The sequence below is a fragment of the Mesoplodon densirostris genome, chromosome 4 (assembly GCF_025265405.1).
Source record: "Mesoplodon densirostris isolate mMesDen1 chromosome 4, mMesDen1 primary haplotype, whole genome shotgun sequence".
NCBI lineage: Eukaryota > Metazoa > Chordata > Mammalia > Artiodactyla > Ziphiidae > Mesoplodon > Mesoplodon densirostris.
In genome coordinates, this window is record NC_082664.1 from 124806041 (window position 1) to 124829830 (window position 23790).

The 23790-nt window shown below is 36.1% G+C and overlaps 1 protein-coding gene across 1 annotated transcript; it reads right to left on the reverse strand.

Moving 5' to 3' along the window:
- Positions 1-13712: 13712 nt before the first annotated feature.
- On the reverse strand, positions 13713-20694 carry SPESP1 (sperm equatorial segment protein 1). Its single transcript, XM_060096112.1, has 2 exons — positions 20634-20694; positions 13713-14656 (listed from the first exon to the last, which is right to left on the reverse strand). Exons 1-2 carry the CDS (start codon positions 20692-20694, stop codon positions 13713-13715), a joined length of 1005 nt encoding a protein of 334 aa, XP_059952095.1.
- Between the last annotated feature and the right edge of the window lie 3096 nt (positions 20695-23790).

A 23790-nucleotide genomic window follows, 5' to 3' on the forward strand; every position in this document is an offset into this window, starting at 1 on the left:
TTAGTAACATGTTCAATAAAAAGCTGAGCTCTTAAAAAAAAATTACACCTTAAAGAACTAGAAAGAGAACACGGTCAACACAAAGCTAAAAGGAGGAAGGAAATAATAAATATTAGAGTGAAGATAACAGACTTAGAGAATAGGAAAATAGAATCGATGAAAATAAAGTTAGTCCTTTGAAAAAATCAACAAAATTGACAAACCTTTAGCTAGAGTGACACAGAAAGAGAATGAGAAGATTCAAATAACTAAAATCAGAAATGAAAATAAGGACATTACTATCTACTTTACAGAAATAAAAATAATTATAAGAGAATGCTATGAACCATTGTATGCCAACAAATTAGACCTAGATGAAATGGACAAGTTCCTAGAAACACAGATACCAAAAACAGACTCAAGAAGAAATAGAAAATCTTGACAGACCTATAACCAATACAGATTTAATCAGTAATCAAAAACCTCCCAAGAAAGAAAAGTTCAGGACCAGATGGCTTCACGAGTGAATCTATGAAAGATTTAAAGAAAAATTAATGACAATCCTTCACAACTCTTCCAAAAAAAAGAAAAGGAGGGAATACCTCCTAATTCATTCTATGAGGTCAGATAAACACATTACAAGAAAAGAAATCATGGCTCAATATCCTTTATGAATGTAGGTGCAAAAATCCTTAACAAAATACTAGCAAACAGAATCCAGCAGCATGTTAAAAAGATTAGACACCATGTCCAAGCAGGATATATCCCAAGAATGCAAGTGTGGATCAATATAAGAAAATCAATCAGTGTGATACACCACATTAATAAAACAAATTTAAAAACCATATTATCATCTCAACTGATGCAGAAAAAGCATTTAACAAAACTCAAACACCCTTTCATGATAAAAACACTCAAAAACTAGAATTGATTGGAACTTTCTCAACATGATAAAGGGCATTTATAAAAACCCCACAACTAGCATCATACTCAATGGTGAAGCACTGAAAGCTTTCCCCCTAAGATCAGGGAGTAGATAAAGATGATCACTTCATCATCATCATCATCACCATTGCTATTCAACATTTACTGGAAGTTCTAGTCAGAGTAATTAAGCAAGAAAAAGAAATTAAATGCACCCAGAAGGAAAAGAAGTCAACCTATCTGTATTCGCAGATGACATGATCCTACATATAGAAATCTCAAATAATCCACAAAAGAGCTACTATAACTAACAAATAAATTCAGAAAAGTTGCACAGTAGAAGATCAACACCAACAAAATCAGTCGTGTTTCTATACATCAACGATGAACAAGTTGAAAACAAATCCATTTACAATAGCATTCAAAAGAATGAAGTACCTGGGAACAAATTTATCCAAAGAGGTGAAAGGCTTTCACACTAAAAAATACAAAACATTGTTAAAAGGCATTAAAGAAGACCTAAATAAAAAAAAATCATCCTTTTTTTTATGGAATATTGCTATTTTAAGACAGAAATACTACCCAAAGATATCTACAGATTCAATGCAATCCCTTTTAAAATTCAAACAGCCTTTTTTTTTCAGGAATGAAAAAGCCAGTTCTCAAATTCATATGGCATTACAAGGTGCCCTGAATAGCAAAAAACAATCTTAAAAAAGAAAAACAAAGTTGGGGGACTCACATTTCCCATTTCAAAACTTACTACAAATCTACAGTAACCAAAACAGTGTCATAATAGCATAGGAATAAACATATAGATCAATGGAATAGAATTGAGAGTCCAGAAATAAACTCATTTATCTATTGCCAGTTGATTTTCAACATTGGTGAAAGACCATTCATTGGGGAAAAATAGTCTCTTCAACAAATGGTGCTGGGACAACTGGATATCCACATGCAAAAGAATAAATTTCAACTCCTACCCCACACCACATACAAAAATTAACTCAAAATGGATCAGTGACCTAAATATAAGAGCTCATACTACAAAACTCTTAATAAAATTTACACTATCATATGCACCTTGGAAAGCAAGGACTAAAGAAAGAATTTTCAAATGAACAAACAAAAAGAGCTAACACTGGGACTTCCCTGGTTGTCCACTGGTTAAGACTCCAAGCTCCAAGCTTCCACTGCAGGGGGCACAGGTTTGATCCCTGGTCAGGGAACTAAGATCCCATATGTCATGTGGTGTGGCAAAAAAAAAAAAAAAAGTATATATATATACATATATATATTTCACCAAAATATGAACACATAAAACAGTATCTTAAAATGCCTTAATTCAATGTAAACATTTTCTCAAAATAGAGTTTCAAGCACTTTGCCAGAATATAAAGGAGATATTTTGAATGTTCTCAAATCACGCTATACGGCACTGGCCCAATATAACCATAGAAAACCTCTTTAAAGCTGCAAGTAACACAAAGCTATCATTTATTAAGCACTTAGTATGTACTAGTCCCTTCACATATGCTATTCCTTTTAAAACTTCTAACTCACTCAATATCAACAGGTATTCTACATCACTAAAAAAAAAAAAAATAGAAGCTACACTAAAAAAAATAGAAGCTACAATCCAGAATTCCCTCAGTTTTTTGCTACCGAACCTATAAGCCCACCTTTATCTCAACCCATTCTTTCTCCTTCCCTCCTATTGCAATAAAGGAGATGTTAAATCTTTTCATCTAAAGTAAAAATCCTCTACCAGTGCTCTGGATCTCATTTGCTCCATTAACTATCTTCAACCTCTCCTTTTCTACTGGCTCCTTCTCATCAGCTCCTAAACAAGACTTAGTCTCACCTATCTGAAAATAAAAAACAAACTAATAGTTTCCCTGGGTTTTACTTTCCCCTCCAGATATCATCTTTTTCTCTCATTCTAGTCAGTTAAATACTTCATGAATTGTCTACATTTTCTATTTCCATTTTCTTATCTCTATTTACTCTTCCAGTATGCCTTCCTCATCAACACCTCTACCACAACCATTTTTGCACTAATTGAGTAGATGATTTTCAGTCTTTATCTTGCTCAATTTCTCAGTTACAACAGTGTTAACTACTCCTTCTTTCTTTAAATATTTTTCCTTTGGCTTCTATTTAACTATACTTTTCCTAGTATACCTTCTACTTCTCTATTCTTACCCCCAGTTGCTTTAGGAGCTCCTTTTCCTTATTTGTCTCTTTAAATTAGAGTTCCTTAAGCCTTAGTTCTAGGCCTTCTTCTCTTCCCTATATACTATATAGAGAATCCCCCCACTTCAATGGCTTAAATTTCCATTTATATGCAGATAGCTCCCAAATACTTATTTACAGCTATTTCTTAAGCTCTAGACAAATATATCTAACTGGGACATGTCTCACAGGCATCTTAAATTTAATATATTCAAAAATGACATTCCCAAAATCATCTCACACATAAACATGCTTCCTCTTAAATATACTGTAATATGTTAATACTTACTGAACATATAATTATGGGCCAGGCATTGTGCTAAGTGCTAGGATTCCAGCAGTGAACAAAACTCTCATGGCCCCTGCTCTCCTAGACTTAGTCTGGTGAGGGGAGACAAACATTAAACAAATAATTATACAAATAACTATAAAATTATAATTATGATAAATGCTATTTAAAAAAACAAAGTACACTACCATGTACCCAATGGCTCAAGTCAGAAACATAGAAGTCATTCCTGACTCCTTGCTTTGTCTTGTACATCAATCACCAAATTCTATTGATTCCTAATTCCTAAATATCTCTCAAATTCAACTACTTATTTCTATTTCCTCTGTTACCATCCAAATCCAGAACATCATCATCTTTCACCAGATTCCTATAAGTCTCCTAACTGGTCTCTACTCCCAGTCTTGTTCCTTCCTATCCTTTATCTACACTGCAGCCACACAGAATGATTTGTTAAAAATGCTTAAAATCTTTTAAAATATTCTTATTGCCTTTAGGATAAAGTAAAAACTCTTAAACACAACTAAAATCCCTGGACATCATATATAAAACAGACATAAGTAGACTCTAAAAGGTGGACCAAAAAAGGCCTCAGAGGCTAAAGACCTCTGAACCCAAGAAATGACATGGTAGTGCATTCTCCAGATTTCTTTCTTTGCCTCATATATCCCAGAATTGGAGCTAAAGAAGCTGACAACCCAGAAACAGAAGAAGGCACATACATAAAAATCCCATAAAAGCCACTCTCTTTAGCCAAAGGATCTGGAAGGGGCAGGCTAGCAATGCAGAAAACTTTTAGCCAGTAACCACTCTATTCCAGCCAAATAGTACAGAAAAACTGTGATCTCCAGTCCAACTATCTCCACTAGCAAAAGCCAAATAGGGGTGCTGCCCTCACCAGCATGGTGTCAGAGAAGGCTGAGTAGGAAGCCAGAACTTTCATCCCTGTTGGGTGTACTGAATCCCCCACTACATGTTAGTGGAGACCATATGGAGAGCCTGGACTTCCATCTCCATTCAGCAGTAATAAGTCATCCTTCTTGCTCACCACTACCGTGGTATCAGAGGAGGCCTAGTGGAGAGTCAGAACTTTCACCACTATCCAGCAGGAATGATAATCAAATGATGTCAACACCAAGATAACAGAGATGTTAGAATTATATGATAAAGATGTTAAAGCAGTCATCATAAAAATGCTTCAATGAACATTATAAACATGATTGATATAAATGAAACAGTATAAAATATCCCCAAAGAAATAGAGAGTCTTAGCAAAGAATTAGAAGATATAAAGGAGTACCAAATGAAAATTATAGAATTGGAAAATAACTGAAACAAAAAGCTCTGTGAATGGTCTCAACAGAAGAATGTGGGGTGGGGGGTGAGGAACAGAGGAAAGAAAAAGTAAACTTGAAGGCAGAGTAATAGAAATTATCCAAATCTGAATGAGAAAGTAAACTGAAAAAATAAATGAAGAGAGCCCCAGGACCCATGGTACTATAATAGAAGATCTAGCATGCCTGTCTTTGGAGTCCTAGAAAGAGAGAAGAAGGTAGAGTTGAAAAAGTACTCAAAGAAATAATGAATGAAAAGTTCTCAAATTTGGCAAAACCCATAAACCTATAGATTCAATAATCTGAACAAATTCCAAACAGGATAAATCCAAAATAATCCACACAAAGACATATTATAGGCAAACTTATCAAAATTAAAGTCAGAGAAAAACCCTTGAAAGCAGTGAGAAAGAAGTGACATCTTACCCTAAGAAAAGACAAAACAAATGACAGTGGATTTCTCATCAAAAACCATGGAGGCAGGAAAAAAGCAGTACATTTTTCAAGTGATGAGAGAAAAAAAACTATCAATCCAGAAGCCTATATCCAACAAAATTATCCTTCAGAAATGAAGGGGAGGTTTCCCTGGTGGCACGGTGGTTAGGAATCTGCTTGCCAATGCAGGGGACATGGGTTTGATCCCAAGCCCGGGAAGATCCCACATGCCAGGAAGCCCACAACTACTGAAGCCCATGTGCCTAGAGCCTGTGCTCCACAACAGGGGAAGCCACAACAATGAGAAGCCCGCACACCACAGGGAAGAGTAGCCCCCAGTCGCTGCAATGAGAGAGAGCCTGTGCACAGCAACAAAGACCCAACACAGCCAAAAATAAAAACAAATAATAAATAAATTTAGGAAAAAAAGGAAAGGAAGGGGAAATGAAGATATTTTCAGACAATGGAAAACTAAGGGTACACTAGAGAATTCTACCAAATGTTGAAAGAATTAACACCAATTTACGCAATCTTTTCCAGAAAATAGAAGAGAGAGAAACACTCCCAACTCATTTGATGAAGCTAATATTACCCTGATACCAAAACTTGCAGACAAGGACAGTATGTACACACACACACACACACACGAAGAAAACTACAGGCCAATAGTTTTCATTAATATAGATGCAGAAATCCTTAATGAATATTATTAGCATATAGAATTAAGCAATATGTTAAAAAAAATTAGGGGGCTTCCCTGGTGGTGCAGTGGTTAAGAATCTGCCTGCCAATGCAGGGGACACAGGTTCAAGCCCTGGTCTGGGAAGATCCCACATGCCACGGAGCTACTAAGCCCGTGCGCCACAACTACTGAGCCTGCGCTCTAGAGCCCGCAGGTCACAACTACTGAGCCCACATGCCACAACCACTGAAGCCCACGCTCCTAGAGCCCATGCTCTGCAACAAGATAAGCCACCACAGTGAGAAGCCCGCGCACTGCAACGAAAAACAGCCCCCGCTCGCCGCAACTAGAGAAAGCCTGTGCGCAGAAACAAAGACCCAACGCGGCCAAGAATAAATAAATAAATTTATTATTTTTTTTAAATTAGGGACTTCCCTGGTGGTCCAGTGGTTAAGACTCCACACTTCCACTGCAGGGGGTGCAGGTTCAATCCCTGGTGGGGGGACCTAAGATCCCACATGCCCTGCAGCACAGCCAAAAAAAAAAAATTAAACACCTTGGCTATTTTAGTTTCCTAGGGCTGCTGTATTAAAGTATCACAAACTGGATGGTTTTAAACAACAGAAATTTATTCTCTCATGGTTTTGGAGATTACAATTCCAAAATCAAGGTGTTAGCAGGGCTATTCTCCCTCTGACACTCTGGGTAGACTCTTTCCTTTTTTCTTCCTTGCCTCCAGTGGTGCCTGTTGATCCTTGGCATTCTAATCTCTGCCTCTGTCATCACATGGTGTTCTCTCTGTGTCTCTGTTTTCACATGGCATTCTTATCTCTTTGTAACAGGACACCAGTCATACTGAATGGGGGACCTTGCATTTGGCAGTTGTTCCTTAGATATAACACCAAAGCACAAGTAGCAAAAGGAAATATAAATTTGACTATATCAAAATTTAAAACTTTTGTGCTGCAAAAAATACCATTTAAAAAGTGAAACTACAGGGTTTCCCTGGTGGCGCAGTGGTTGAGAAACTGCCTGCTAATGCAGGGGACACGGGTTCGAGCTCTGGTCTGGGAGGATCCCACATGCCACGGAGCAACTAGGCCTGCGAGCCACAACTACTGAGCCTGCGCGTCTGGAGCCTGTGCTCCGCAACAAGAGAGGTTGCGATAGTGAGAGGCCCATGCGCCACGATGAAGAGTAGCCCCCACTTGCCACAACTAGAGAAAGCCCTCGCACAGAAATGAAGACACAACACAGCAAAAATAAATAAGTAAATTAATAAACTCCTACCCCCAACATCTTCTTTAAAAAAAAAGTGAAAATACAACTGATAAAATGGAAGAAAATATTTTCAAATTATGTATCTAATAAGGAACTAGTATCCAAAATATATAAAGAAGTCTTACAACTCAATAATAAAAAGGCAAATAACCTAATTTTAAAGTTGTAAAGGATCTAAATAGACTTTCCTTCATAGATGATATACAAATGGCAAATAGACACATGAAAAGGTGCTTGACATCTAGGGGGAAAGTAAAATGGTTCACTCCTTTGGAGAACAGTTTGGAAGTCCCTCAAAAAGTTATACATAAAGTTACCATATGACCCAGCAATTCTGCTCCTAGGTATACACCCAAGAGAATTTAAAACATATGTCCACATGTACATATACAACAGCATTATTTCTAATAGCCAAAAAGTGAAAACAACCCAAATGTCCATCAACTAATGAATGTATAAACAAAATGTGGTATATCCACATAATGGAATATTATTCAGCCATAAGCAGTAATAATGTACTGGTACATGCTACAATATGGATGAACTTTGAAAACATTATGTTAAATGAAAGGATACATATTGTATGATTATATCAAGTATCCAGAATAGAAAAATCCATAGAGACATGACACAGATTAGTGCTTGCTAGGAGTTAGGGGAGAGACATAGGGTTTCCTTCTGGGGTAATGAAATTCTGGAACTAGATAGTGTGATGGTTGTCAGACTTTATGAATATACTAAAACCACTGATTTGTACACTTTAAAATAAACATTAAATAATAGTGATAACACAAAATGCCTACAAGGTTTCACAGAAACTCATATATTTCTGGTGGCTGTATGAAATGATACAGCCACTCTGGAAAAAAGTGGGGAGTTTCTTATAAAACTGAATACAGCACAGCAGTTTCATTCCTGGGCATTTATGCCAGAGAAATGAAAACTTATGTTCAAACAAAAACCTACTAATGAATGTTTATAGGAGCTTTGTTTGTAATAGCCAAAAACTGGAGAGGTGCTTGACCTGTTTAAGAACAAGAGGTGAATGGTTAAACAAACCATGGAGTGCTACTCAGCAATAAAAAGGAATTAATGGGGCTCCCTGGTGGCGCAGTGGTTGAGAGTCCGCCTGCCGATGCAGGAGACGAGGGTTCGTGCCCCGGTCCGGGAAGATCCCACATGCCGCGGAGCGGCTAGGCCCGTGAGCCATGGCCACTGAGCCTGCGCGTCCAGAGCCTGTGCTCCGCAACAGGAGAGGCCACAACAGTGAGAGGCCCGCGTACCACAAAAAAAAAAAAAAAAGGAATTAATGATACATGCAACAACCTTGATAAATCTCTGGAGAATTGAGTGAAAAAAGTCAATCCCAAAAGATTATGTACTGTTTGATTCTATTTATATAACGTTCTTAAAATGACAAAATTATCCAAATGGAGAAAAGAGTAGTGGTTAGGGAGAGGTGAAGGCAGGACGAAAGTGGGTGTGGCTATAAAGTGACTGTATGGGCAATATGAGGGATCATTGTGTTGATGGAAATATTCTGTATCTTGTATCAATATTTGTATCTTAGTTGTGATACTGTACTATAGTTTTTAAAGATATTACCGTAAGTGATATGAGTAAGGAATACATTAACTAGGTTTCTTTGTATTATTTCTTACAACTGCATGTTTATTTATACTTATCAAAAAATAAGAAGTTTAATTAAAAAATAATAGGTCACAACAATGAGACTACTACACACACCTATTAGAATGGTAAAAATCCAGAACACTGACAACACCAAATGCTGGTGAGGATGTGGAGAAACAGAAACACTCATTCACTGCTGGTGGGAATGCAAAATGGTACAGACACTTTGGAAGACAGTTTGTTAGCTTCCATAGAACTAAACATACTCTTACCATATGATCCAGCAGTTGTGCTCCCTGGTATTTACCCAAAGGAACTGAAAACTTGTGTCCACACAAACACTTGCATGTGGATGTTTACATAAACTTTATTCATAATTGCCAAAACTTGGAGGCAACCAAAATGTTCAATAGGCAAATGAATAAACTGGGATACATTCAGACAATGGAATATTATACAGAGCTAAATGTAAATGAGCTATCAAACCATGAAAAGACATGGAAGAACCTTAAATGCATACTACTAAGTGACACAAGCCAATCTGAAAAGGCTACAAGCTATATGATTCCAATATGACATCCTGAAAAAGGCAAAACTACGGAGAAGGTAAAAAAGATCAATGGTTGCCAGGGATTAGGGGGAGGGATGAATAGGCAGAACACAGAGGATATTTAGGGCACTGAAACTACTCTTTATGATACTATACACTTACCCAAACACAGAGAATGCACAATACCAAGAGTGAACTCAAATGTCAACTGTGGATTTTGGGTTATAATGATGTGTCAAAGTAGGCTCATCAATTGTAACAAATGTTCCCACTCTGGTGGGGGACACTGATATGGAGGAGGCTATGCCTGTATGGGGATAGGTGATATAAGGGAAATCTCTATCTTCTGTTTAATTTTGCCTAAAACTGCTCTGAAAAATAGTCTGATTTTCAAAAGGTAAAACCATTAAAACACTATAATAGAACAGGGGAATTTTGTAAAATCTCAGAGAGGGAAAGGCAAGACACAAAACATAAAGACACCCAAAGAAAAAATGTGTAAATTTGATTTATAAATGTTTTAAATTTCTACATGGAAACACCAAAATACAAATAATAAACTAGACAAAATATCTGTAAAACTATGACACAAAATACCAATTTTCTTATTTTATAAACAGGTTGTATGCATCACTAAGAAAGAGCAAACGAGTAGAGAAATAGAAATGAATAGATCATTTCTACAGATAAAAATATAAAGATGTCCAACTCATAATTAAGAAATATACACTAAAACAACAACTAGCTAGCATTTTTCATCAATCAGATTGGCCAAATGTAAAAGTTTTTTAAAGTATCGCCAAATGTAAAACTTTTTTAAAGTATCTCACTTTCAAAGTGTGAAAAAACTGGCACAACTGAAAATGTATGTCTACACAAAAACATGCACACAGATATTTATAGCAGCTTTATTCATAACTGTCAAATCTTGGAAGCAACCACGATGTCCTTCAATAGGTGAATTGATAAACTATGGTACATCTGTACAATGGAATGCTATCTAGTACTAAAAGACATGAGCTGTCAAGCAACAAAAAGACATGGAGGGATCTTAAATGCATGTTGCTAAGTGAAAGAAGCCAATCTGAAATGGTTATATACCATATGATTCTAACTATCTCACATTCTGGAAAAGGCAAAAGTATAGAGACAGTAAAAATATCCGTGTTGCCATGGGCTGGAGGGGTGGGGGAGAGAGAGATGAATAAGTGGAGCACAGGGCCTTTTAAGGACAGTGAAACCATTGTGTATGATATTGTAATGGTGAATACATGTCATTTTACATTTGTCAAAACTGATAGAATGTACAACACAAAGAGTAAAACTTAATGTAAACTATGGACTTCAGTAATGATAATGTATCAACATTGGTTCACCAATTGTAACAAAGGTACCACACTAACACAAGATATAAATAATAGGGGAAACTATGGGGGAAGAGAGGGAGGTATGTGGGAACTCTGTTCTTTTTAATTTTTCTGCAAGCCTACAACTGCTCTAACAGAATAAAGATCTAACTTTTAAAAACTGGGCACCATTGGAGGATTCTATGAACAAATTGTTTTGAAAACTGTTAAACACAGAGAAAGATTCAAGCATTTGATACCTTTCCAATACACACTGGACCACTGGGGACTCAAACAATATATGGGAGGAACTTTCTCTTTATAGACATATTCCAGCTAATAAAGGAAGGAATGATATCCCCTTCTTGTAACACTTGATCAATTTATCTACGTAATAATCATCAAAGGCTACTAATAATACAAAAAGAAACATACCAGATTGAAGAATACATCAATATCTTAACAAAAAACAAAAACAAACAAAAAAACCAACCTGACCCTGATAAAGCCTCTCTAGAGTCAACTACCAACTTACTGAAAACATACTAAATGGCACTATGGGGATATAATAAGCAAAATCTGTGCTGTGTAAAACCATAGGTCCAATGACCAATTTCTTTGACAAATAAATTTCAAGGGGAAAAAAAGAGGTGCAGTTTAAAAGAGACTTAACAAGTCAAATCAACCAATCTCAACGTGTAAACTTCATTTGGATTTATTTAGTTTGCTTCACTCAAACAAACTAAATTTTTTATATTATTAGACAATCAGAAATATGAACATTAACTAGATTTGATGATTTAAAGAATTATTAAATTTTTATGTGTGATATTATGGTAGTGGTTTTTTAAAAAGCTTATAGAGCTTCACACTGTTATACTTACAGATGAAATGAAAAAGTATCTGGCATTTAATCCAACATAAAATAGAAAAGAGGGAAAGCGGTTTAGGTGAAATAAGACTGGTCATTACTAGGTAATTGTTGAAACTGGATGATGGGTACATGGGTTTATTAATCTGTTTATTTTGCATATGTTTGAAATTTTCCATAGTAAAATTATTTTTTAAAAATAAGCAACAGGGGCTTCCCTGGTGGCGCAGTGGTTGAGAGTCCGCCTGCCGATGCAGGGGACACGGGTTCATGCCCCGGTCCGGGAGGATCCCACATGCCGCAGAGCGGCTGGCCCCGTGAGCCATGGCTGCGGGGCCTGCGCGTCCGGAGCCTGTGCTCTGCAACGGGAGAGGCCACAAAAGTGAGAGGCCCGCGTACCACACACAAAAAAAAGCAACAGTAGTAAACGGTAAAAGTGTTATTATGAAACAAAACCTTTGTAGTCCTTTTTGTAATATAGCTAATTGTGTGTGAATTATTTTTGATCCCTGCTACTCCCTCAGTCACCATATCCATTCAATCACCAAATCTTGTTGATTCTACCTCTTAACTTCCACTTCCTTCCATCTTAGTCCAAGCTAAATTTGGCCTGTGCACAGTACACTTCAACTTTTGCCTACTTTCAAAACCGTAGCCAGAGTGGGTTTTTTTTTTTTTTAACACAAATTTGATCATACCTAGCCTTTGCTTAAAATCTACTAATGGCTTCTCATTGATCATGGGATAAAGGCTAAAATCTTTAATATGCAATTTGAGGCCTTGCAAGATCTATTCCAACCCTGTGTACCTTACCAGCTCCATCTTAAGATGCTCTCCATTGCCCTTCTATACTCCAGCTACTTCTTGAACTTGCCATACTCATTCTCAACTCAGAGCACTCACACGTGCTGTTCTCTCTTTCTGGAATGCTCCCTTCTCCCTTACACACACCCTCATCCTTCAGATCTCACTTTAAATGCTACTTTCTCAGGATACCTTTCCCATTATTCTTGGTCTTGGTGAGGTCAAATTTCTCATACTTTTATAACAACCGAAATTTAAAAATTGTTGAAGTTATGTCTGTCTTTGCTTCTATACGATTTCAAAGAGAGAATGAACTAAGTATCCCCAAATCCAGCATTTTGTCCTGCACATAGTAAAAGGTCAATAAATATTTATTAAACTATAAATGACTGACTTGATAACTGAATAAATAAATGAATTTAAATATAATACCAGTCAAATCATGAAACACAATTACCTGTACCATAATTACAATATTACAGTTAACCTAAATGGTGTTAGTCATACTCCCAAATAAAAGATTTGCAAAGCTTCAGTGTATATGTATATAAACAAACAAAAAGAGAAAATAAGTGAGAATGATTTCATTACAAATCCCAGTTACAGTCCCTCACTGATACTCCAAAAGTAACAACAAAGGAACAGGGATGTATCTTAATTATCATCCACCTTTCAAAGGAGGCACATATATATTCAAATAAAAGTAGTTCTGATACATACTCCAACTATGCTATTCAGATAGAAAACTCAGATCCTCTGAAAGAGTAATAAAGACCACATATCCTAAAATTTTACATTTATATGCAATTATTTAAAACCAGTGACATATACAGACTGCACAAGTCTCTTAAGTCTTATAAAATGGATGAATTTACTAACCTATTCAAGTAAAATCAAAGCTTAAACATTTTATGGATTAGATCTTTATAACTTTTAAAATTAATGAGAAAAAACTACAAACTCCTGAACCAAAATTTTATTTTAAATTGTATATGTCATAATACATGACATATAAAGATGTTAGCACATTGAACTACAATAGAAAATATTTTTATACAACTTTTTTTTTTTGCGGAGCACAGGCTCCGGATGCGCAGGCTCAGCGGCCATGGCTCATGGGCCCAGCCGCTCCGCGGCATGTGGGATCTTCCCAGACTGGGGCACGAACCCGTGTTCCCTGCATCGGCAGGCGGACTCTTAACCACTGTGCCACCAGGGAAGCCCTTTATACAACTTTTGAATCACTAATATGCTTATTTCCCCTGTGAATGAATGCACAGTTAGCTTAGATCAACTTTGTCATGAATATCAAGTAGTTTTAAAAGTTTTATATTATTGTTTAATAACTTCCTAATGAGGTTTTGAGTTTCTCCTTGACTTACATATAATATATTTTTTTAATATATTGAATACTGCAGTAGCTTTTCCTCTCATCTCTGGTGGAACATATTTAATATCTAAATATTCAGGTAATTTAGATCTAGAATTATACAGCATGTTAATAACAGTTTCAGTGTCATCAACTCCATCACTGCTTTGTCCTAGTGGTAACATCAGGGATTTATACATTTTTTCTAATTTATGTTCTGCTGCTGCTGCTAGAGCAAGGCTTCGTTTTAGGTATTCTTTAGAGGCTCGAATGTCTGCTCTATATTCTGGCTTGAAACTCTCAGGAAGAGGTACCTGTTGCCCCTGTGAACCAGTATCTGCAATTTTTTTCGAAATGTCTTCATTATACAAATTGTGTGGTTCAGGATTTTCCATCTCATAGTTGCCTGAGAGCTGAGGAACATCTTCTTCTGTGGCAGTATCCAAGTCAGTGTTCTTACTTAAAGAGGTGACACCTTGACTTGTAAATGATTCAGTAACACTTGGCAATTGCCTTGGTGCCTCAGTTTGATTTACAGTTGGCTCTGGCTCTGGCTCTTCTTTCTCAATATAAGGTTCTTTTGCATGTAAAACAACAGAAATGTTATTTGGTTTAATTGACCAGAAAGCTGTACTTTTAGTATGTTTTTTCTTCTCTATTTCCAGTGTGAAGCCCCTAGTAGGGAAAGTTGTAGTTTCTTCACTGACAGGATTGATTAAAACATCATTCTCAGCTGGAGCTTCATCATGTGTAAACTTTACCTCCTTACATTTTGATACCCTCGATCCTACAGAATCAGCATTATTTGGAGACTTTGATCTTTCCTGACGACCTGGCTCCTTAGTGGGAACACTTAGTACTAGGTTCTGTAAAACTTGTACATAATGATTCAAGTTTTGTTCTTCATCAGGCGTCACAGTTACTCCTTAAGGGAAAAAACCAAACAATAAGTAACATTTATTATTATGTATGACATATTGACAGAATCTACTCACCTAAATTTACTTCATATGCCATCACTTAGAAGTTGAGATAAAGAACCAAGAAGTAAAGCACCTTTGACACAGTCAACTCTCATTTAAAGGAACAAAATTATTTTTTCAGATTCTTATTAAAACAGATGAGCAAAATTAGTGCAAAAGTTACATATTAACACAATTCTCTATATCTCTTTGTTTTTACTCTCCCATATAACTTATGATTCAGTAGTCAACTTATTAAAACAAAGTTCTTGGTTATGTTCTCTAACACAGTGGTGTGCCGTAGTAGGCTTACAGTGGCTCACCAGAGCCAATTATTAAATTTTTAGGAATTTTGTGTGCCAGATGGTAAACACAGACATTGTTAAAAATTAAATTAGGGCTTCCCTGGTGGCGCAGTGGTTGGGAGTCCGCCTGCCGATGCAGGGGACACGGGTTCGTGCCCCGATCCCGGAAGATCCCACATGCCGCGGAGCGGCTGGGCCCGCGAGCCATGGCCGCGGAGCCTGTGTGTCCGGAGCCTGTGCTCCGCAACGGGAGAGGCCACAGCAGTGAGAGGCCTGCGTACAGCAAAAAAAAAAAAAAAAAAAAAAAAATTAAATTATCTGAATTTACAATTAAGTAAATGTATTCAAACAAGGTAATATTCAAAACGTATCACTTTTATTTCATTTTACTATTATTTATGCTCTTGAGGTTATTTACATCTAGTATGTTATAAATGCTATATAATGGTATGCCATTGTTTATCTCTTTCACCTCCCTGATGAGTGATGTCAAGTAGGTAGTTTGAAATCAACCATGGTGAGAGTATCTGCCTCATGTAAATGGGCAAACACTATAAGTCAGGGTGTACCTACCTCTCGGAAAAGCCAGTTGTTAAACATTTACCGGTATACCACTGCCTTCAACTCAGCAAAACTCTAACTACAGCCTGTGGGTCACATCCACCCACATATTTTCATAAATAAAGCTTTTTTGGAACTCAGTCAGTCTTGCCCCTTTGTTTATGTATTGTGTATGGCTGCTTTTGGCTGCAGCAGTAGAGTTGAATAGTTGGAACAGAGATGATATGGCCTACGAAGCTGAAAATACTATCTGGCCCTTTACAGAAAAAGTTTACTGATTCCTGGTTTAAATCATCAACATTTTACTCTTACAACAAAATGGCGGTTCTATTTATACTGGTATTTTGCAGTATCTGAGTGGTGAAGTCTCTCATTTCCAATGTGGAAAACGGAAAAGATTATTGAATAATATATTCTGAAATTCTGCTCAACTCCCCAACTCCAGAGTCAGAAGTTCTTAATTTTAAGTGCTAGAATTTTGTGTTACATGTAAATTTGAATTGATTTCGCCACTATCATGGATACAAACTGATTTAATTCAAGGAAGTAAGTCACTTTTTCCCAAACACTAATGAATAACTTCTATCTGAACCCTCCCTCTGCAGGCAAAATGAAATAACAAACTTTCTGCTCAGGAGGCACTTTTATTCAGCTCTTTGGCAAGCACAAAATAGTCCAAAAACGATTTACCTCCTCTCTTCTTAACTCATCTGTTACAACTTAGAAAGACCAGATGGAATTTTAATCAAAATTGAAATTATATTTCTAAATTTTAAAAATCTTAACCAGAACAGTTTAGTGAGTCAATGTGATAGTGGAAAGACACTAGACTTGTCTATGAGATCTAGATTCTAAAAGGAGACTCTGCGTTTTATGTCATGTTCAGAAAAGTCTTGCATACCCCGAGATCCATTTGATGATGATGGGTGAAAAAAGAAAGATATAGAACATAAGGTAGATTTGTATATTATCCTTATAATTTTTTTTTTTTTTTTTTGCGGTACGCGGGCCTCTCACTGTTGTGGCCTCTCCCGTTGCGGAGCACAGGCTCCGGACGCGCAGGCTCAGTGGCCACGGCTCACGGGCCCAGCCTCTCCGTGGCATGTGGGATCTTCCCGGACCGGGGCACAAACCCATGACCCCTGCATCGGCAGGAGGACTCTCAACCACTGTGCCACCAGGGAAGCCCTATCCTTATAATTTTTATGAATCAGTGACATAGCATCATACATTTGTCTGTGAACTGAGAACTTTTTTAATGGATTAGAAGCATGACATACCAAATTCATGTGGGCATTTGCCCCAGAGGAGAGGGAATGGGACCGAAGTTGGTTATTAAAGGGGTCATTAGCTTCCCTGGTGGTGCAGTGGTTGAGAGTCCGCCTGCCGATGCAGGGGATACGGGTTCGTGCCCCGATCCGGGAAGATCCCACATGCCGCGGAGAGGCTGGGCCCGTGAGCCATGGCCACTGAGCCTGCGCGTCCGGAGCCTGTGCTCCGCAACGGGAGAGGCCACAACAGTGAGAGGCCTGCATACCGCAAAAAAAAAATAAAATAAAATAAAATAAAGGGGTCATTAGACTTATCTATAATGTTTTACTCTCTAAGCACACACACACACAATCACTTAACATAGTAAACCATTAAAAGTCACATTTTATTATTTATGTATTCTTATATTTATAAAATGCATTGTCCTGAATCTAGAGTTTTCCTGAAGGAAAATATTAAGTAAAATGAATTTGTAGCCTAGTGCAGTCAAAAAAACCCTTTCATTCTGGTCCTGGTTCTACCAGTTTCTAGCATCATGACCTTAGGTAACTACCTAATTTCTCTGAACATTTACTTAACTATGAAATTAAGATACTATATCTGCCCTTTTATCTCACAGAACTAAATAAATTAATTATTTGAAAACACTTGAAAAGCTACAGAGCACTACGTAAGATAATATTATTCTCTATGAAGGAAAAACTGGTTACATTTCTCATTTTAAAATATAAATTTAAATCCCTAAAAAGAAATAGGTTTTGGATTCTATTTAGTAAAAAAAACACTAGAAGCTCTCCTGCTAAAGATAAGGAACAAGATCAGAATACTAATATCTCCATTACTATTTAACATCATGTTGGAGGTATCAGTCAATGTAATTAGACAAGATAACTGGAAGCATGAGAATTGGGAAGAAAAAGATAAAACTATCTTTATATGCAGATGATATAATTATACATCGAGACAACACAAAAGAATCCATTGAAAAGTTACTACATGGAGTAAGAGAATTTAGTAAAGTAGCAAGTTATAAAATCAACATACAAAAATCAATATACAAAAATACAAACCAGTTAGAAGATAAAATGAGAAAGAAGATGCTATTATGATAGAAAAAATGAAAGAAAATATCAAATCATAAATTTAAAAAGACATGTCCAAAATTTATATGAGGAATTATACTAGGCTGAATATAGACATCCAGAGATCAGGTCCTAATCCCTGGAACCTGTAAATGTTACCTTACAAATAAACGAGTCACAGGTATGAAATATACAGTATGGAGAATATAGTTATAATTATGTAATATCTTTGTATGGTGACAGATGGTAACTAGACTCATGGTGGTGATCATTTTGAAATGTACAGAAATATCCAATCACTGTACTGTGTAACAGGAACTAACAGAGTGCTGTAGGTCAATTATACTTCAAAAACAAACAAACAAACAAACTCACAGAAAAAAGAGATTAGATCTATGGTTACCAGAGGTGGGGGTGGGGGGGAGGGGGAATTGGATGAAGACAGTCAAAAGGTACAAACTTCCAGTTATAAGATAAGGACTAGGGACGTAATGTACAATACGCTAAATATAACGCTGACGTACATTATATATGAAAGTTGTTAAGAGAGTAAATCCTAAGGGTTCTCATCACAAGGAAATTTTTTTTCTCTATTTCTTTAATTTGGTATCTATATGAGATGACAGATGTTCACTAAACTTACTGTGGTAATCATTTCATGATGTATGTAAGTCAAATCACTATTCTGTATACCTTAAACTTATACAGTGCTGTATGTCAATTATAACTCAATAAAACTGGTGGTGGGGGGGGGACAGAGAGGTAGATAAACAATAATTTCTTAAAAGAAAAGAAAAAAGGGTCCGTGCAGATGTGATTAAGTTAGAGATCTTGACAAAGGAGATTAACCTGGATTATCTGGGAGGGATCTAAATCCAGTGTTTTTATAAGAGAGAGAGAGATATTTGAAACACACACAGAAGAGGAGGAAGTAACACAGAAGAGGAGGCAGAGATTAGAGTGAAGCGGCCATAAGGTAAAGAATGAGAGACAAGGAAAATATTTTCTCCTAGAGCTTGCAGAGGGACCACAACTCTGCCCTACACCTTAATATTGTTTCAGTAAAGCTGATTTTAGATTTCTAGAACTGTGAGAGAATAAATTTCTGTTGTTTTGAGACACCAAGTTTGTGGTAATTTGTTATAGCAGTCACAGAAAACTGATACAGGAATATAATAAAATCTTCTGAAAGACATAATGTAAACTTCAACAAATAGACATACCACGTTCTAAGACAAGAAGATTCAAAATAAAGATGCTCAGATGTCAGACTCTCTGTTAATTTTACACTTAATATGCTCCTAGTAAAATATCATTACTATGTTAATAATATTAATGAAGTTATAAAAATAGATTATAAAGTTCACTTGAACAAAGAGTAAGAATAGCCAGAAAAACAAGAGGCTAGCCCTATTATATATTAAAATATATTACAAAGCCTCTATTATAAAAATAGTATAGCATTGTACATGAATAGACAGATGAATGGAACAGAAAATACAGAAATAGATGCAATTGCATATTGAAATACAGCTAAAGGTGAGGGAAGGTTTCAATTTATGAATTATTCCAGCTAATAAATGAAGAAGCCATTTATAATTAGAATATAATTATTTTGCAATGTATCAATGATTACTTATATCACAAAAGACACAATCAGACATATGCTTCCTGATAAAAGGACACAGTACCAGCTATGAAGTGGTCTTGCAAAAAAGGTCAAACCTGAGTCTAACAAGTTTTTCTAGATCTAACTAACAACGTATGGAAAGTACAAGAGACAACAAAAGAAAATATAAAGTACACCATGGGCATATACTCAGCAAAATCTAGACTACGGAAAACTATAGGACATATCATCCAATTTCCTCAACAACTGCAAGGGAAAAAATAGAGATGAAGGAGGAACTACAGATTAAAAGAGAATTAACAGACATATCAATGAGTTACATGCATGAATCTTATTTGAATCTGAATTCAATTAAACTGGAAAAGAGAGAATCAGGAAACTTTGAACACTGACCAGATATTTGATAATATTAAGAAATTATTATCTTTTTAGGTGTGAAATTCACATTGTTGTAGTTTTCTAAGGTACTTATATTTTAGTGCTTTATACTGAAATATTTACTGATAAAATTATGTGACGTCTAGAATTTGCTTCTAAATAATCCAAGTCTTAGGAGTTGGGGAGAGGGACCAAGCCTTGGGGAGAGGGATCAAGGAGGTAAGGTGGAAAGGAATGTGGGTGGAAATATCAATGAAACAAGATTAATTATAGGTTAATAATAGTTGAAACTGGTTATAGATATATGAAGATTATACCATTCTTTCTACTTGTGTATATATTTAAACTTCTCCATGATAAAATGTTTTTAAAAACCTGTTTTGGAAAAATTTCAATTCTGGGCAACTATTCATAAGCAAATCTAAAGTCTGCAACCAACAGCGGTTTAAATGCTTCTTAAAAGACATTGCTATTAGATTACAGTCTGCTAAACATTCAATTTTTAATTAACTTGTCTCTTCTCAAAGTAGTAAATAGGATACCCAGGTTACTATTAGGCAAATTAGATTGTCGAAGGACAGAAATAGGTGATACTTACTGCTAGTTGATTCCTAAAAGAACTGAAGTACTCATAATCCCTTTATAGTGAAACTCAGGCAACACTAAAAATCCTGTCCATGGCTGCCTAAAAACAGAGCACCCTACCTTCTACCTGCTTTTCCTCCCCTCTTCATGTACTCTTTGTCTATACGCTGTTCTATTGTTAAATCCATCCTCTCCGCACACACTTCCCACCTCCTGCTTTTTTCCTCCAAAAACATCTACATATTTCATATTGACTGCTCTTGCCAGTTAATTTGATCATTATAAAATTGTTCACAAAGCATCTGAAAAAGAACAGATATATGTATATGTATAACTGAATCACTTCGCTGTATACCTGAACCTAACACAACATTGTAAGTCAACTATACTCCAATATAAAATAAAAATTTTTTTAAATGTTCACAAAGCAAGGTAGTAAAAGATAATCAAGGCTCAAATATCCCTACAAATGGCCCTGGCCACTGTGAAAATCTGCTTTTCCTCATTCTTCAGGAGGTGCTAGAAAGATGAACAAAATTCAAATTCTTACAAAGACCAGACTACTCCTCTAGAAGTTTAGTTATTATACTTTGGATATTTGCAGTCTACACTGGTGTACTTTATAATATTCCCTCTATGTTCACCAGTTAGTGATCCAACCAAACACTGCAATGTCTTAGAATGTGGCTAAAGTAAGAATCTCTTCCACCCTGAGAAGCCATAATGCTGCCTGGAAAGCGCCTCAACTAAGCAGGATGGCTACCTGCTAATGCAGGCTTGAGGTTTAACAGGAATCACAGATATGGAGATTATATCAATAGCTGAGCTTGGGACTGCCTGCACTTTTCTTCTTGAAATAGTACAGGGAGAATTAGTCACACGACAGAAATAACAGAAAAGTAAACAAAATAGTAAAACTGTAGGAACAAAAGTAGCATGAAATCTGAAGGGGAAATTGGAAAACAGTGATTGAAAAGACCATAACAGCTCTGACTGATTGAGCGATTACTACGTGCCAGGCACTATACTAAAGGCTTTGGATGCGAAACGTTTTTGTAAATTAATTGATTGATTGATTGATTGATTGATTTATGGCTGCGTTGGCTCTTTGTTGCTGCGAGTGGGCTTTCTCTAGCTGCAGCGAACGGGGCTACTCTTCATTGCAGTGCACGGGCTTCTCATTGCAGTGGCTTCTCTTGTTGTGGAACACGGGCTCTAGAGCGCAGGCTCAGTAGTTGTGGCACACAGGCTTAGGTGCTCCACGGCATGTGGGATCTTCCCAGAGCAGGGCTCAAACCCGTGTCCCCTGCATTGGCAGGCGGGTTCTTAACCACTGAACCACCAGAGAAGTCCCGTGAAGTGTTTTTATAAAGAGGAAAAGGAGGACACCTAGAAAGGATAAGTAGTTTGCCTGATATTATATTTAATTTATAAGTGGTAATAAGGGATTCAAACACAGGCTGCCTTATTTCAAGCAGGTACACATAACAACTACACAATGTGGTCATAAAAAGATGACACTAGGATGCTGGCAAAATAGTAAAAGTATGATAATAAAATTGTTCTGAAGGAATACAGCTCTATTTTTAAATACATGTGAACACTAAAATATCATAAATAAATAGGTAAAATATACAAAATTTTGCTCTACTGTGAACTGGACCAAAATATATCCCTTTCATGTATTAAGATGTATTGGCAATATTAAAAATAATTGATCCAAATTTAACATGTTTTCTTTCTTTCTCTCCTTCCTTCTCTCTCTCTCTCTCTCTCTCTCTCCTTCCCACACCATGCTGTGGGATCTTACTTCCCTGACTAGGGATCAAACCTGCGCCCCCTGCAGTGAAAGCACAGTCTTAACCAGTGGACCACCAGGGAAGTTCCTAACGTTTTCTTAACACTAAGATGGGTAGGAACTGACAGTCAATGACTTACAAAGGAATATATTCACTTCACACAGAGGTAAAAAAGCAAATTAATTAATTTTGAGTTTATTCTGAGGAAAATAATAAAATCATGATTTAAAATGAGTAATGAAATATAAAACTTAATCAACAAACAATACATTCAAAACACACACTTCCTCCTCATAGAACAGTCAATTAAAGGAGGAAGAAGAGGGTTAAGGAATAACATAAAAGTCAATTAGCATGAAAACTTGCTAAAATTCACTGTTCATAAACAAATGCAAGTTAAAAACAATTTTTCTTTTACCAATTAGGCAAAAAAAAAATTTTAAACAATAAAACCTAGGATTGTCATGTGTGTATGTTACTTCTTTAGTAAAAGAAGTAACTTCCTTACTTTCTGATCCCCAGATTTTTCATTAGTCTCTCTCTAGCATGCTGGTCTTTTCTTTACAAAACTTCAGATAATTTTGACTATGTATATATTTAATGTTTGCTAACTGCTACATATTATAAGGTCTTTGAGAGCTGTGACCATATCTGCTTTGTTTTCTGTTTCCCCTGTTCTAACCAGTGCCTAGCACCACAGTAGACAGTCAAAAGGCATCTGTTAAATGAATGATTAAATGAATGAACCAAATGCTGGCAAGTATGTAAATTAATTGTACTTCCCATAATTTACCTTAAGGAAATAATCACACACAAAAAAATTTCTAAAGAATGCTGTAGAGGAAAACTAAACTCCATGTTATGTTTAAGATAAATCTGCTGGTCTAAAGACTATTTTTTATTGTTTCTTTGTTTTGGTTTGGTTTAAGTTTGCTTTTTGATTGTTTGCTTTTGGCTAATAGTCCAAAAATAATTAGGGAGAAAATCTGAACAAGTAAAAAAAGTTCTTATTTTAGGCAAAGCAGGCAGCTTTTTTTAAATAATAAAAGATACTGCTTTTACCATATTTTTCTGAATTTCTAAATCTGAAGTTTATCTAAAACAACATCATAAACATTGTCGTTAAGCAGTTCCAATTTTCAGGAAGCCCCCAAACTTCTAACTGGTTCTTACTAAAGGGCATAATATAAGTTGAGATCACATAAATTTAACTACATTTGTTTATGTTCTATTAATTTTCTTTTATTGCATTTTATCAATCTCTAAAATAACATCACATTAACATAACTTTAAGAAAATTATAATCTTAGGCAATGTTAAAATATCTTCATGGTTTATCTATTACATATTTTAAAGTATACAATTTAATGGTTTTTAGTATAGCCACAGTTGTGGAACCATTACCACAATCTAAATTTAAAACATCACCCCAAAAAGAAGCCCACCCCTACCCCTCAGCCCTAGGCAACCACTAATCCACTTTCT

Excerpts from the sequence above, each read along its gene's own strand:
- SPESP1 (XM_060096112.1), bottom strand. The coding sequence starts at position 20,694 with ATGGATTTAACAATAGAACAGCGTATAGACAAAGAGTACATGAAGAGG. Across the intron at positions 14,657-20,633 it reads GAAGAGGGGAGGAAAAGCAG|GAGTAACTGTGACGCCTGAT; the intron begins GTAGAAGGTAGG and ends TTTTCCCTTAAG.